The following is a 17,017-nucleotide window of genomic DNA, read 5'->3' on the forward strand; positions in this document are numbered from 1 at the left end:
GGGCATGTGCCTTTGACCAGAATCAAACCTGGGACCCTTCAGTCCGCAGGCTGATACTCTATCCACTGAGCCACACCAGCCAGGGCTAATTGACTATTTCTTTAAATATTTTTTTTATTGATTTCAGAGATGAAGGGAGAGAGAGAGAATCATGGACCGGCCGCCTCCTGCACGCCCCCTACTGGGGATCGAGCCCACAACCCGGGCATGTGCCCTTGACCGGGGATCGAACCGTGACCTCCTGGTTCCTAGGTCAACGCCCAACCAACCCCTGAGACAGGCCGGTGCCTACTTTTGCGTGTCAATAGCAGCAGCACACCCGTAGGGGGCGCTACTTCCTGGCCAGGATGGCGCCGTACGTGCCCGCGGTCCTCTGGCACTGCACGTCCCCGAAGCCGGCTGCAGCCAGGAGAGCCCGGTACTGGGCGGGGGTTCGCTCCCAGCCCTCCGTCTGCACCAGCATGTTCAGCGAGTACAGCTGGGTGGTCAGAGGTCCCCGCCCGTCGGCGTCCAGGAGGCTCTCGACGACCAGGACCCCACCACCTGCGACAGGGAGAGGCGGCGTGAGCGAGGGACAAACAAGACAGAGGCAAAGAAATTAAAATAAATTTTAGTTTTAATTTAATTTTATCGTTTAAAAGCGTTACAAACAGCCCTGACTGGCGTGGCTCAGTGGATAGAGCGTCGGCCTGCGGACTGAAGGGTCCCGGGTTCGATTCCTGGTCAAGGGCATGTACCTGGGTTGTGGGCACATCCCCAGTAGGAGATGTGCAGGAGGCAGCTGATCGATGTTTCTCTCTATCTCTCTCCCTTCCTCTCTGTGAAAAAAATCAATAAAATATATTTTAAAAAAATAAAAATAAATTAAAAAATAAAGTATTACCTTCCAGTCCACAAGCCGACACTCTATCCACTGAGCCACACTGGCCAGGGCTCCATTAATAATTCTTTATCCCTGTTGGCCTTGTCCATTCCTCCTTCGTCGACCCTAACAGTTTCCAAATCTCCGTGGACTTTAGGATGAACAGGCCTCAGGGGACGTTCCCCAGCCCCCCCACTGGCTATGCCCTTGGCCTCCTGGATCTTCCGATGGGTGGATCTCAAAGGACATCCCAGGGTGCGTCCCCAACACACACAGTGTGTCCGCATCCCATGGGCCTCCTGATGGATGATTGGGCCTCACAGGACACAGGGAACCGTGGCCCCATCCCCCCCACACCTACCTGGCTTGCAGGCCTCATGGATTCTCGCCAGCAGCTGTGAGCATTTCTCATCCGGCCAGTCATGTAGGACCCGGGCCAGGATGTACAGATCGGCCGCCGGGAGGGGGTCCTTAAAGAAATCGCCTGAAACACACAGGGTAGGGGTCCCAGGGTCAGCCCTTGATGCAATCCCATTGGACCGGACCAACGGTAAGGTCACCTGGGCCGGGCTGGGCAGGGGTGGGTCAGATGGTTGAGTGTCAACCTAGGAAACAGGAGGTCACGGTTCCATTCCTGCTCAGGGCACATGCCCGGGTTGCAGGCTGAATACCCAGTAGGGGGCGTGCAGGAGGCAGCTGATCTGTGATTCTCTCTCATCATGGATGTTTCTCTCTCTCCTTCTCCCTTCTTCTCTGAAATAAATTAAAATTAATTTAGATGATAGATAGATGATAGATAGATAGATAGATAGATAGATATAAATGATAGATAGATAGATAGATAGATAGATAGATAGATAGATAATACATAGATGATAGATAGATAGATGATAGATAGATAGATAGATAGATAGATAGATAGATAGATAGAAATGATAGATAGATAGATAGATAGATAGATAGATAGATAGATGATAGATAGATAGATAGATAGATAGATAGATAGATAGATAGATAGATAGGTAGATAGATAGAGTTCTACATTGCCTGGTCGGCTTGGCTCAGTGGTTGAGCATCGACCTATAAACCAGAAGGTCAGGGTTCAATTCCCAGTCAGGACACATGCCCGGGTTGCATGCTCCATCCCCAGCAGGGCGTGCAGGAGGCGGCCGGTCCATGATTCTCTCTCGTCATTGATGTTTCTCTCTCCTTCTCCTTCTTCTCTGAAATAAAATAAATTCAGATGATATATGATAGATAGATAGATAGATAGATAGATAGATAGATAGATAGATAGATATAGGTCGATGATAGATAGATAGATGATAGATAGATAGATAGATAGATAGATAGATAGATAGATATAGGTAGATGATAGATAGATAGATAGATAGATAGATAGATAGATAGATAGATAGATATAGGTAGATGATAGATAGATAGATGATAGATAGATAGATAGATAGATAGATAGATAGATAGATAGATATAGGTAGATGATAGATAGATAGATGATTGATAGATAGATAGATAGATAGATAGATAGATAGATAGATAGATAGATATAGGTCGATGATAGATAGATAGATAGATGATAGATAGATAGATAGATAGATAGATAGATAGATAGATAGATATAGGTAGATGATAGATAGATAGATAGATAGATATAGGTAGATGATAGATAGATAGATGATAGATAGATAGATAGATAGATAGATAGATAGATATAGGTAGATGATAGATAGATAGATAGATATAGGTAGATGATAGATAGATGATTGATAGATAGATAGATAGATAGATAGATATAGGTAGATGATAGATAGATAGATAGATATAGGTAGATGATAGATAGATAGATGATAGATAGATAGATAGATAGATAGATAGATAGATAGATAGATAGATAGATATAGGTAGATGATAGATAGATAGATAGATAGATATAGGTAGATGATAGATAGATAGATGATAGATAGATAGATAGATAGATAGATATAGGTAGATGATAGATGATAGATAGATAGATAGATAGATAGATGATAGATAGATAGATAGATAGATAGATAGATAGATAGATAGATAGATAGAGTTCTACATTGCCTGGTCGGCGTAGCTCAGTGGTTGAGCATCAACCTAGGAACCAGGAGGTCAGGGTTCGATTCCCGGTCAGGGCACAGGCCCGGGTTGTGGGCTCGATCCCCAGTAGGGGGCGTGCAGGAGGCGGCCGGTCCATGATTCTCTCTCATCATGGATGTTTCTCTCTCTCCCTCTCCCTTCCTCTCTGAAATCAATAAAAACATATATATATTTTTTTAAAAGTTCTACATTGAGGGCGTGTCTTTGGAGGCTGGAGGAGTCGCTCGGACCCCCCACCGTTGGCCTCTCCCGGCCTTGGGGACGCACCCACCTGTCCCCGGGGACACAGGCAGCAGGCGAGCACCCACCTTCCTGGAAGCTGATGCGTCCTTCCTCGGGGGACAGGAAGCGGTCCTTGGCCGCCTGCACCACGGGTGGGATGTCGAATACGGTGACCCGGCACCCCGGGTACAGGGACACACACTCCTTGGCCAGGGCCCCAGAGCAGCCTGGGAGTGGACACAGAGGTTGGCGGGCAGAGAGGACGGTCTGAGCAGCCCCCATGAACCCCTGAGGGTCCAGGAGGCCTCCCCTGGGATTGCTACCCAGCATTTGGGGGAGGAGGGGACAGGATGACACCTCGGACTCAAGCATCCATTCTTAGGCGAGGAGACCACGTGTCGATGCTGCTGTGGCCCATGGACCGGCCACATCCCGAGAGGTTGTCAGAAACTCAGATTCCCGCTCAGTGGTTGAGCGTTGACCTAGGAGCCAGGAGGTCAGGGTTCGATTCCTGGTCAAGGGCATATGCCCGGGGTTGAGGGCTCCATCCCCAGTAGGGGGCGTTCAGGAGGCAGCGATCTACGATTCTCTCTCATCATGGATCTTTCTCTTTCTCTCTCTCCCTCTCTGGAATCAAATCAATCAATCAATGAATCAATCAATAGAAATCTACATTGCCCATGTTTACATTGCTCCATCAATCAATCAATAGAAGTCTACATTGCCCAATCATTCAATAGAGTTCTACATGGCCCAGCCACTGTGGCTCAGTTGTTGAGCGTCAACCTATGAACCAGGAGGTCAGGATTCGATTCCCGGTCACGGGCACAGGCCCGGGTTGTGGGCTGGATCCCCAGTAGGGGGCGTGCAGGAGGTGGCCGATCGGTGATTCTCTGTCATCATCGATGTTTCTCTCTCTCTCTCCCTCTCCCTTCCTCTCTGAAATCAATAAACATATTTAACAAAAATTAAGGCCCTAGCCAGTCTAGCTCAGTGGTTAGAGCAGTGGCTCTTGGACTGAAGGGTCCCAGGTTCGATTCTGGTCAAGGGCACGTACCTGGGTTGCAGGTTGGATCCCCGGACCCCAGTCAGGGTGGGAATGGGGGGCAGCCAATCCATGTGTCTCTCTCACATCAATCTCTCTCTCTCTCTCTCTCTCTCTCACTCTGTCCTCCCTCCTTTCCACTTTCTCTAAAAATCAATGGAAAAAATATCACCAGTCCTTGAGTGAGGATTAAAAAAAAAACAAAACACAAGGGCCTAGTCAGCCGGGCCTTAGTGGTTGAGCGTCAACCTACGAACCAGGAGGTCCCGGGTTCGATTCCCGGTCAAGGGCACAGGCCCGGGTTGCGGGCTCCATACCCAGTAGGGGGCGTGCGGGAGGCAGCCGGTCCATGATTCTCTCTCATCGTGGATGTTTCTATCTCTCTCTCCCTCTCCCTTCCTCTCTGATATCAATAATATATATAGATATAGATATAGACATAGAGATATATATAGATATATATAGATATATATAGATATAGATATAGATGATATAGAGATATAGATACATATATATATAGGTAGATAGATATAGATAGATAGATAGATAGATAGATAGATAGAAAGATAGATAGAAAGATAGATAGATGATAGATAGATAGATAGATAGAAAAATAGATAGATAGATGATAGATAGATAGATAGATAGATAGATGATAGATAGATAGATGATAGGTAGATAGATAGATAGATAGATAGATAGATAGATAGATAGATAGATGATAGATAGATAGATATAATAGATAGATAGGTAGATAGATAGATAGATAGATAGATAGATAAATAGATAGATAGATGATAGATAGATAGATAGATAGATAGATAGATAGATAGATAGATATAGATAGATGATGGATGGATAGATAGATAGATAGAAAGAAAGATAGATAGATAGATAGATAGATAGATAGATAGATAGATAGATAGATAGAAAGATATAGATAGATAGATGATAGATAGATAGATGATAGATAGATAGATAGATAGATAGATAGATAGATAGATAGATAGATAGATGATGGATGGATAGATAGATAGATAGATAGAAAGAAAGATAGATAGATAGATGATAGATAGATAGATAGATAGATAGAAAGATATAAACGCACAAAAACAAGGGTCCAGACACGCCCCACGCAGAATTTTGAACACGTGGGGTAGACACTCACCCCCGAGGTCACAGACGAGAGGGAATGGTGACAGGTCAAAGGCGGCCAGCACACCGCTCCCCTGGACACGCCACACGCCCTGCAGGGCCCGCATGAACAGCAGCCGCTCCCCCTCGGACCTGGCGTGGGAAACCCCAAAACCAAACTCCTCAACACCATGCGGAATGTGAACCAGGAGGTCCCGGGTTCGAATCCTGGTCAGGACACAGGCCCGGGTTTCGGGCTGGATCCCCAGTGGGGGGCGTGCAGGAGGCAGCCGATCCATGATTCTCTCTCATCATGGATGTTTCTCTCTCCCTTCCTCTCTCTGAAATCCATAAAAATATACTTTTTTTAAAAATCAAAAATATTATCTATATATTTTTTCAGTAAAGTAAAAAAATAATAATAAGTTGGGTTTGCTCATAGTCATTCGAAGACAAGGGCAAATCCTACGTCTAATCAGAACCTTGATCTACCCAGACATTACAATGGCAAAATATGTCTGTTTGTTTTTTAAATTTTAAATTAAATATCGACGTCGATGTGTTTGGCTCTATTTGGACACAATTATTCAGCCCGGAGACGGGAACAGTTTATAAACGACATGATGGTCTAACCACTTCACTGTCCACCTGAAACGAATCTAAAACAATATTAAATGTATAAAACTCTAGTTGAAAAAAATTGTCAATAAAAAAAATGTAAAAATAAATATCCTGGCCGGCGTGGCTCAGCAGTTGAACGCTGACCTATGAACCAGGAGGTCAGCGTTTGATTCCCGGTCAAGGGCACAGGCCCAGGTTGCAGGCTCCATCCCCAGTAGGGGGCGTGCAGGAGGCGGCCGGTCCATGATTCTCTCTCATCATGGATGTTTCTTTTTCTCTCTCTCCCTCTCTGAAATCAAATCAATCAATCAATCAATCAATCATCAATCAATAGAAGTCTACATTGCCCAATCAATCAATAGAGTTCTACAATGCTCAGCTAATGTGGCTCAGTTGTTGAGCATTGACCTATGATCCAGGAGGTCACAATTCGATTCCTGGTCAAGGGCACAGGCCCGGGGGGTTGTGGGCTCGATCCCCAGTAGGGGGCGTGCAGGAGGCAGCCGGTCCATGATTCTCTCTCATCATCGATGTTTCTCTCTCTCTCTCTCTCCCTCTTCCTTCCTCTCTGAAATCAATAACATTATTTTTAAAAAAAAACAGACTTTAGCCCTAGCCAGTTTGGCTCAGTGGATAGAGCATCGGCCTGCGGACTGAAGGGTCCCGGGTTCGAATCCGGCCAAGGGCATGGACCTTGGTTGCGGGCACATCCCCAGTGGGGGGCGTGCAGGAGGCAGCTGATCGATGTTTCTCTCTCATCATCGATGTTTCTGACTCTCTATCCCTCTCCCTTCCTCTCTGTAAGAAATCAATAAAATATATTTAAAAAAAACAGACTTTAAAATACAATAAAATAAATAAAAGACTGCATCACCTAAACATAATAATAATAAGCATAATGCTATGAGAGTAAGGACTTTGCATTACCTGTAGATGGCGGTAAACAGCTCCTCTGAGGGCACCCCAAAGGCCTTCATATACTGGTTCTTCCCTTCTCTGAAATGGTAGGGGTGGGGGGTAGGAAGGCTGTCACCCCGGTTCTGAGAGATCCCTTAATTAATCAATCAATTCACACAGGTGGTCACCAATCCTCCCCTTCAATCACAGATGAGACAACAGGAAGCATAACTGAGCAGCGAAACACACTCAGGCTTTCCTTTCTGGGGCAGGAGGGTCCCCGACCAGCTCAGTTCTCTGACGTGAGCCCAGGAGGAATGACATGGAATAGAAAGGGTGACCGCCCGGCCAGTGCGGCTCAGTGGTTGGGCATCGACGCCTGCAGGTGACAGTCAATCAATCTATCTCTCTTATCAATGTTTCTCTCTCCCTTTCCCTTCCCCTCTCTCTCTAAAAATAAATTAGTAAAAATATGTTTTAGCTCTGACCAGTGTGGCTCAGTGGATAGAGCGTCGGCCTGCGGACTGAAGGGTCCCGGGTTCGATTCCGGTCAAGGGCATAGACCTTGGTTGCGGGCACATCCCCAGGAGGGGGCGTGCAGGAGGCAGCTGATGGATGTTTCTCTCTCATCGATGTTTCTGACTCTCTATCCCTCTCCCTTCCTCTCTGTAAAAAATCAATAAAATATATTTTTTTAAAAATTAAAGAAAATAAAGATCCTACAACCAGGAAAAGCTTGGCCAGTGTGGCTCAGTGGTTGAGCATCGACCTAGGAACCAGGAGGTCCCGGGTTCGATTCCCGGTCAGGGGCACAGGCCCGGGTTGCGGACTGGATCCCCAGTAGGGGGCATGCAGGAGGCAGCCGGTCTATGATTCTCTCTCCTCATTGATGTTTTTATCTCTCTCACTTCCTTCCTCTCTGAAATCAATAAAAATATATTTTAAAAAATATAGCCCACCCTGGCCGGTGTGGCTCAGTGGATAGAGCCTCGGCCTGCGGACTGAAGGGTCCTGGGTTCGATTCCGGCCAAGGGCATGTACCTTGGTTGCGGGCACATCCCCAGTAGGGGGCGTGCAGGAGGCAGCTGATCGATGTTTCTCTCTCATCAATATTTCTAACTCTCTATCCCTCTCTGTACAAAAATCAATAAAATATATTTTTTAAAAAACAAACAAAAAAACGATTGGTTAGCACTGTGTTAACATCTCCTCTGATTTTTCCCAACCTGGAGGCGGCCCATTTGGTTCTGCCAGGAACCTGGCATGTTGAGTCCCCGATGCCCTGAACCAGCCCCGGGGGGGCCCCCCTGAGAGAGAGTCCGCACCATCCGGGCCACACCCACCTCACCGCCTGGGCCAGGTGCGCCCAGCACAGGTAGGTCGTCCGGGCCAAATACAGCATCATGTGGTGCTGGGACCTGGGGCTGGATCTGACCAGGTAGGTGCTGGAGAGCTGTGTGTTGTCATACAAAGCTGGGAACAGACAAAACACACACACAAAAAACAAACAAACAAAGAAAAGTGAGTTAAATTTGTAGACAGGGCTGCAGGCTGTCACAACATCATGATTGACAATTTTTTTAATAGATTTTTTTTTATTGATTTCAGAGAGGAAGGGAGAGAGAGAATCATGGACCAGCTGCCTCCATATCCCCCATTGGGGATTGAGCCAAAGACCCGGGCATGTGCCCTGACCGGGAATCGAACTCGTGACCTCCTGGCTCCTGGGTCGACACTCAACCTGGCTGGGCTAAAAATATTTTTTTAAATATATTTTATTGATTTTTTACAGAGAGGAAGGGAGAGGGATAGAGAGTTAGAAACATCGATCAGCTGCCTCCTGCACACGCCCCCTACTGGGGATGTGCCGGCAACCAAGGTACATGCCCTTGGCCGGAATCGAATCCGGGACCCTTCAGTCCGCAGGCCGAGGCTCTATCCACTGAGCCACACCAGTCAGGGCGGGCTAAATTTTTTAAAATATATTTTTATTGATTTCAGAGAGGAAGAGGAAGAGAGAGCGAGAGAGAGAAATATCCATGATGAGAGAGAATCAGGGACTGGCTGCCTCCTGCACGCCCCCCACTGGGCATGGAGCCCACAACCTGGGCCTGTGCCCTTGACCAGGAATCGAACTCGTGACCTCCTGGTTCCTAGGTTGACGCTCAATCGCTGAGCCACACTGGCCAAGCTTCTCCTGGTTGTAGCATCTTCATTTTTTTTTAATTTTTTAAAAATATATTTTATTGATTTTTTTACAGAGAGGAAGGGAGATGGACAGAGAGTCAGAAACATCGATGAGAGAGAAACATCTATCAGCTGCCTCCTGCACGCCCCCTACTGGGGATGTGCCCGCAACCCAGGTACATGCCCTTGACCGGGAATCGAACCCGGGACCCTTCAGTCCGCAGGCCGACGCTCTATCCACTGAGCCACACCGGCCAGGGCTGTAACATCTTTATATTCCTCTTAGGACAGGGGCCCACTGTGGCCTATTCATGAAGAAGAAGGGGCTAACCGTTAACCACCTCTGACCAACTTGTCATAGCGGCTGAACGTCTGTGGGTCTCCCCCGTGGACCCCCAAAGCTGGGCCCAGAAACCCAGGCCAACGTTTGCACCCACAATCCCAACAGGCACCTGACTCCTCGTTTAAGCAAAATGCTCACTGTCAGTTGCCGCTGTCCCCCGGCCCACACACTCCCCTGCTTTCTTGTACCAACTCAAGCACTGGTTTCTAGACTCTGCCACTTCACGGACGGACGGACAGACGGACGAAAATCCTTCACACGCCCTGAAGGCTCAACCCAGGGTGAGCGATGTTGAATTTTGCACAGTCAGAGCCTCCTATTTAATAAAAGGCTAATCTGCAAATTGACCCAACGGTGGTTTGACCGGTCGCTATGACGTGCACTGACCACCAGGGGGCGGACGCTCGGCCAGAAGCCGGGCTCACGGCTGGCCAGTGCAGCGGTGGTGGCGGGAGCCTCTCCTGCCTCCAGCACATCCCCTGAGGGCTCCCGGGCTGTGAGAGGGCGCAGGCCAGGCTGAGGGCCCCCCTCCCCTTCACCACCCAAGTGCACGAATTTTGTGCACCGGGCCTCTAGCTTTTTATAAAAGTGACCATCCCAGCCCAGCCAGTGTGGCTCGGTGGTTGAGTTTCAACCTATGAACCAGGAGGTCCTGGGTTCGATTCCCGGTCAAGGGCACATGCCCGGGTTGCAGGCTCGATCGCCAGTAGGGGGCGTGCAGGAGGCAGCCGGTCCATGATTCTCTCTCATCATGGATGTTTCTCTTTCTCTCTCGTTCTCTCTGAAATGAATAAAAAATAATATTTTCAAAGCACATGTACCTTCTCCTCCTCTCGTTTCCACCTGAAGGAGCTTGAGGGACACACAGGTGTCCAACAGCAGCTCGGTCCCCCGGGAGCTGGTGCCCAGATGCTCGGCCACTGCATCCGAGCCCAGCGGCCCCGGGGCCTCGGCGAGGATGTCGAACACTCCCAGCTCGCACGCGGCAAAGAGAACCTGGGAAGAATTGGAAGGAGGGATTCAAAGGGATGGTTGTACAGCTGTGTTCATGGCGGCATGGCTCACAGCAGCCGGGAGGCGGGAGCAACCCAAGTGCCCATCGATGGATGAGGAATGCAGGGCCCGTCCAGAGTGGAATAGTATGCAGCCCTGAAAAAGGACCGGCAGTCTGACACCTGCTACAACACGGATGGACCCTGAGGTCATGCAGTGACCTAAGCCAGACACAGAAGGACAAATCCCGTACGATTCTACTTAGATGAGGTCCCTAGAGCCACAGATTCGCAGAGACACCGTCGATGGTGGGTGCCAGGGGCTGGGCAGTGAGTGTTCAAGGTGGACACAGTGTCAGTAGGGACCTGGAGCCCGGCCAGGTGTGAAGGAGGCAGCCGATCCGTGATTCTCTCGCATCATGGATGTTTCTCTCTCTCGCTCTCTCTTCCTCTCTGAAATCAATTAAAAATATATTTAAATAAAAAATAAAAATAGCCCTGACCGGTGTGGCTCAGTGGATAGAGCGTCGGCCTGCGGACTGAAGGGTCCCGGGTTCGATTCCGGTCAAGGGCATGTACCTGGGTTGCGGGCACATCCCCAGTGGGGGGCGTGCAGGAGGCAGCTGATCGATGTTTCTCTCTCATCGATGTTTCTAACTCTCTATCCCTCTCCCTTCCTCTCTGTAAAAAAAATCAATAAAATATATTTTTAAAAAATAAAGAAAAAAATAAAATAAAATATAATATAAATAAAATACTACTACTAATAAATAAAAGTAAATAGAACATTTGAAAAATAAAAAAAGTAGCCCTAGCCGGTGTGGCTCAGTGGATGGAGCGTCGGCCTGTGGACTGAGGGGTCCCGGGTTCGATTCCCGGCCAAGGGCACAGGCCCGGGTTGTGGGCTCCATCCCCAGTAGGGGGCGTGCAGGAGGCAGCCGGCCCATGATTCTCTCTCTTCATAAATGTGTCTCTCTCTCTCTCCCTCTCTCTCTCTCTCTCTCCCCCCCCTCTTCCTTCCTCTCTGAAATCAGTAAAAAAATATATTTTTTTAAAAAATAAAAATTAACAAATTAAAATTAGATAATAGATATTTAAAAATTATAAATAAATAAAATGAAAACCTCATTCTGAGCTGGGGTCCCTGGGTGCCCAGAAACCCCCCAAAAAGGGTCCCCGTGCCCCAATAGCCAGGCGTCTGCTCGTTGGCTTCCTATAGTCCCAGTACCTTGGGGTCACCCCCAAAACAAGACCCCCCCACCCACCAAGCAGCTCCTCCCCACCCCCCACCCCCTCTCCCACCCACGGCATCCGATCACCCCCCTGTGGCCCCTAATTCCAGAGGCTCCTCCTACCTGGGAAACCATGAACCCCTGGGAGTACTGGTCCAGGATCCCCAGGCTGGGGTGCCCCTCCGGGCAACTCATTTCCTTCCGGCTCTGAGGGTCCCCCGGGGGGGTTCCAGGCTGCAGGGACAGTGGTGAGAGCGTGGCCGGTGCGGCTCAGTGGTTAGAGCGCCGGCCTGCACAGGGAAAAGGTCTTGGGTTCGATTCCAGGTCGAGGGCTCGACGTACCTGGGTTGCAAGTTCGAGCCCCGCTGGCCCGGGAGCTGGGTGCCTGCGGGGCCGCTGGTGGATGTGTCTCTCTCTCACTTTGGTTTTCTCTCTCCCTCTCTCTCTCTCTCTCTCTCATTAGGGGGACAGGGGGGAGGCAATGGAAAAAATATTCTCAAATAGGGATTAACAACAAAGAAAGACAAAAATCCCATGAGCTCTATTAAAGGGATGATACGGCTTATACCTCCCCCAGCTGGCTTTCGGCTCACACACTCTGCCCCTGAGACAGCGGTTCTCAACCTTCCTAAGGCCGCGACCCTGGAATACAGTTCCTCGTGTTGTGGGGACCCCCAACCATAGAATTATTTTTGTTGCTACTTCATCACTATATCTATATCATCTTTATCTATATCTATATCTATATCTATATCTATATCATCTATATCTATATCATCTATATCTATATCTATGTCTATATCTATATCTATATCTATATATCTATCTATATCAGTGGTTCTCAACCTTCCTAAGGCCGCGACCCTTGAATACAGCTCCTCGTGTTGTGGGGACCCCCAACCATAGAATTATTTTTGTTGCTACTTCATCACTATATCTATATCATCTTTATCTATATCTATATATTATCAATATCTATATATATCTATATCATCTATATCTATATCATCTATATCTATATCTATATCTATATCTAATCTATATCTATATCTAATCTATATCATCTATATCTATATCTATATCTAATCTATATCTATATCATCTATATCTATATTTATATATCTATATCTATATCTCTATCTATATCTATATCTATATATCTATCTATATCAGTGGTTCTCAACCTCCCTAAGGCCGCGACCCTTGAATACAGCTCCTCATGCTGTGGGGACCCCCAACCATAACATTATTCTCGTGGCTACGTCATCGCTGTCATGTGGCTGCTGGGATGAATCGTCATGGAAACATCTGATCTGCAGGATGGATTTTCATGGTGACACATGGAACATCATGAAAGCACAGGGATCAATCACAAAAACAATATGTGATTATAGATGTGTTTTCCGACGGTCTCAGGCGACCCCTGTGAAAGGGCCGTTAGACTCCCAAAGGGGTCACGACCCACAGGTTGAGAACCGCTGCCCTAAGGGATCCAGGCCGCTACAATAATTTATTATGTAATTTTCAAATTTTAATGAGTTCAGGTTTAAATTAAATTTTTTAAAAAAATGATTTGTGCAATGGGGGAAAAAAGGAGACATATGTACTACTATTTGTAATATTTTAAACAATAAAATAAAATTCAAAAAAAATGATTTGTTTACATTTTTCTTGCTGGTATTCTGTTGCTATAGGATTTGGACATAAACATCCGGAGCTGTTTTCTGTGTCTCCTTAAGGAATTTTCTTTTTAAATCCAGTACATTTGACTAATTCACTTTCATTAAATATTAAAAATGCTTCCTGAGTCCGAGATAAAATTCGCTGTCAATTTATTTTTAATGGTGATTCTGTATTTTTCATTTCCGTTGTAGGATTTTAAATTGTTTTCTTCCCTAAGTCAAAATTAACGTTTACTAAAATGTTTGTAACAAAGGTTATGCCTTTAATTTCATCAATTGACTAAGTAATCTCTGACTGTCATACAGAAAAATAAAAATAAATAAATGATTTGTGGCTATTTTCTTATTTATGTATTTGGTATATTTTTATTGATTTCAGAGAAAGGGAGAGATAGAAACATCAATAATAATAATGGATCGCCTGCCTCCTGCACGCCCCTACTGGGGATGTGCCCGCAACCTGGGCCTGTGCCCTTGACCAGAATCGAACCCGGGACCCTTCAATCCACAGGCCGATGCTCTATGCACTGAGCCACACCGGCTAGGGCTAAATTTAATGCTTTTTTTAATGGAAAAAAAATATTAAAACAAAGGGGACTACATCCATCAAAAGGAAACATTTTGGGCCAGAAAAGGTAGCCATTCACAAAACAAAAAAATAATGCCCTGGCCGGTGTGGCTCAGTGGATAGAGTGTCGGCCTGCGGACTGAAGGATCCCGGGTTCGATTCCGGTCAAGGGCATGGACCTTGGTTGCGGGCACATCCCCAGTAGGGGGCGTGCAGGAGGCGGCCGGTCCATGATTCTCTCATCATGGATGTTTCTATCTGTCTCTCTCCCTTCCTCTGCAAAATCAACCAAAATGTATTAATATATATATATATATATATTTTTTTAAAGAATAGCATGTTTTTTCTTTCAATAATAAAGATTTTTTTTAAATGACAAATATTAAAAAAAAGAATAGCATGTTTTCCCTGGCCGGTGTGGCTCAGTGGTTGAGCGTCCACCTATGAACCAGGAGGTCCCGGGTTCGATTCCCGGTCAAGGGCACAGGCCCGGGTTGCGGGCTCGATCCCCAGTGGGGGGCGTGCAGGAGGCAGCCGGTCCATGATTCTCTCTCCTCATGGATGTTTTCTTTCTCCCTCTCTCCCCATCTCCCTTCCTCTCTGAAATCAATAAAAATACAGTTAAAAAATAAAAAAAGGAGAGAATCTTTGGGACCGCCTTACAGACTGGCCGAGGATCGACGGCATTTGCTTGATTAAACTGTAAGCAGCCTTTCTTAAGACGGACAAATCCCACCAAACCCCCGGCTGCGGGAGACCCATGAAATCCCCCACTAAGGCGATGACTCTGCTAATGAGATGGAGTGAGAAGGGCCGGGATTTGGGGCGTGAAAACCCAGGTCGGGCCTGGACTCCCCCTCCCCCGGCAGAGTCTCCAAAACAAACAGGAAGCAAGAGGCCCTGGTGACCGATGAGGATCCACGGGTTTTTCAAACGGGAGAGCGTATGCGGACGAGGGTTCTTTAAACACAAGCCTAGCCCGGGAGGCGTGCCTCAGTGAACCAGGAGGTCATGGTTGGATTCCTGGTCAAGGGCACAGGCCTGGGCTGGGGGCTCGAGTCCCAGTCGGGGGCGTGCAGGAGGCAGCCGGTCCATGAATCTCTCTCATCATGGATGTTCCTCTCTCTTTCTCTCCCCAATCTATAATAACAGCCTAATAGGCTAATTAGACCGGACAGCCAAACCACCTTCCGGGCGTCCTTCCAGACTAAGCCAGGGCGGGGGGCCAAGGCAGAGGCAGTTAGGGGTGATCAGGCAAACAGGCAGGAGAGCAGTTAGGGGTATCAGACAGGGAAGTGGTTAGGGGCGATCAGGCAGGTGAGTGGTTAGGGGCGATCAGGCAGGTGAGTGGTTAGGGGCGATCAGGCAGGCAGAGGGGTTCGGGGCGATCAGGCAGGCAGAGTGGTTAGGGGCGATCAGGCAGGCAGAGTGGTTAGGGGCGATCAGGCAGGCAGAGGGGTTCGGGGCGATCAGGCAGGCAGAGTGGTTAGGGGTGATCAGGCAGGCAGAGTGGTTAGGGGCGATCAGGCAGGCAGAGTGGTTAGGGGTGATCAGGCAGACAGAGTGGTTAGGGGCGATCAGGCAGGCAGTGGTTAGGGGCGATCAGGCAGGCAGAGTGGTTAGGGGCGATCAGGCAGGCAGAGGGGTTAGGGGTGATCAGGCAGACAGAGTGGTTAGGGGTGATCAGGCAGGAGAGCAGTTAGGAGCGATCAGGCAGGTGAGTGGTTGGGGGCGATCAGGCAGGCAGTGGTTAGGGGCGATCAGGCAGGCAGAGTGGTTAGGGGCGATCAGGCAGGCAGAGGGGTTCGGGGCGATCAGGCAGGCAGAGTGGTTAGGGGCGATCAGGCAGGCAGAGTGGTTAGGGGTGATCAGGCAGGAGAGCAGTTAGGAGCGATCAGGCAGGCAGTGGTTAGGGGCGATCAGGCAGGCAGAGGGGTTCGGGGCGATCAGGCAGGCAGAGTGGTTAGGGGCAATCAGGCAGGCAGTGGTTAGGGGCGATCAGGCAGGTGAGTGGTTGGGGGCGATCAGGCAGGCAGAGGGGTTCGGGGCGATCAGGCAGGCAGAGTGGTTAGGGGCGATCAGGCAGGCAGTGGTTAGGGGCGATCAGGCAGGTGAGTGGTTGGGGGCGATCAGGCAGGCAGAGTGGTTAGGGGCGATCAGGCAGGCAGAGTGGTTAGGGGCGATCAGGCAGGCAGAGGGGTTCGGGGCGATCAGGCAGGCAGAGTGGTTAGGGGCGATCAGGCAGGCAGAGTGGTTAGGGGCGATCAGGCAGGCAGAGTGGTTAGGGGCGATCAGGCAGGCAGGAGAGCAGTTAGGAGCCAGCGTCCAGGGTTGTGAGAGGGCGCAGGCTGTGCTGAGGGACCCCTCGCCCCGTCCCCTCGTACTAATTTCGTGAACCGGCCTCTAATATAAACATATTTAGAGGAAAAAACTAGCCCCAGCGAATTAGCGCTTCTAGGAAAGGCACGTGATTCCTGTCAGTTCCACAGACACTGACGAGGCTCAGGTGAAAGAACAAAGGCAGCAGAACAGCAGTTCATTGGAAAAGTTTATTTCACCATAAAAATGCAAACGCCCTCTCCCCAAACTCAAACGGTACGGCCGGGCCGAGGATTCGCCTCCCCGGAGAGGCGGCCGATTATAAAAGTGTAACGAGGTGGCGGCCTCAGGTCGGTGCGAAACGTTTCCGAGTAGAAATAATTTAGCAAAAACGGCTTCTTAAAAAAAAACAACCACACGCGAACCTTGACTAGGAAGCCAGCTGGTGACCAACCCCCTTTCTCGGCCTTTCCTGGATCCGTGGTCAGCGAGGGGGCAGGACCCGGCCCGCAGCCCGCGAGACCGGCGCTGATCCGGGCCGAGCTGGACTCCCGGCCGAAGTCTCCGGCTTCCGCTGTCCCGGCCGCGGCGCTGCCCGGGGTGAACATCACGGACAGAAAAGCGAACACCGGCGGGCGGGGCTTCCTCTTTCCCGGTCGGGACCTGGCGTCCCCACGGCGACCTCTCGCCCGGCCCTGCCCGTGGGGTCAGCGCGGCGCACGGTGGCGCGGGTGGGGGTCAGGGCCGGGCTGGGAGGATGGGCTTCTGCGC

The 17,017-nt window shown here is 48.8% G+C and overlaps 2 protein-coding genes across 2 annotated transcripts in view; one reads left to right on the forward strand and one right to left on the reverse strand.

Annotated features, from left to right (window-relative positions):
* The window catches only part of ZBED1 (zinc finger BED-type containing 1), a 126,623-nt gene that overhangs the window by 54,846 nt on the left and 54,760 nt on the right, over positions 1-17,017 (forward strand). The gene's annotated exons all lie outside the window — the stretch shown is intronic.
* ASMT (acetylserotonin O-methyltransferase) lies at positions 332-16,854 on the reverse strand. The gene is made up of 9 exons (XM_070402675.1): positions 16,672-16,854; positions 11,801-11,911; positions 10,275-10,449; positions 8,267-8,396; positions 6,954-7,022; positions 5,440-5,558; positions 3,313-3,453; positions 1,224-1,346; positions 332-543 (listed from the first exon to the last, which is right to left on the reverse strand). Exons 1-9 carry the CDS (start codon positions 16,852-16,854, stop codon positions 332-334), a joined length of 1,263 nt encoding a protein of 420 aa, XP_070258776.1.

The sequence above is a fragment of the Myotis yumanensis genome, unplaced genomic scaffold (genome assembly GCF_028538775.1).
Source record: "Myotis yumanensis isolate MYYU_CA2020_CCGP unplaced genomic scaffold, mMyoYum1.0.hap1 SCAF_24, whole genome shotgun sequence".
NCBI lineage: Eukaryota > Metazoa > Chordata > Mammalia > Chiroptera > Vespertilionidae > Myotis > Myotis yumanensis.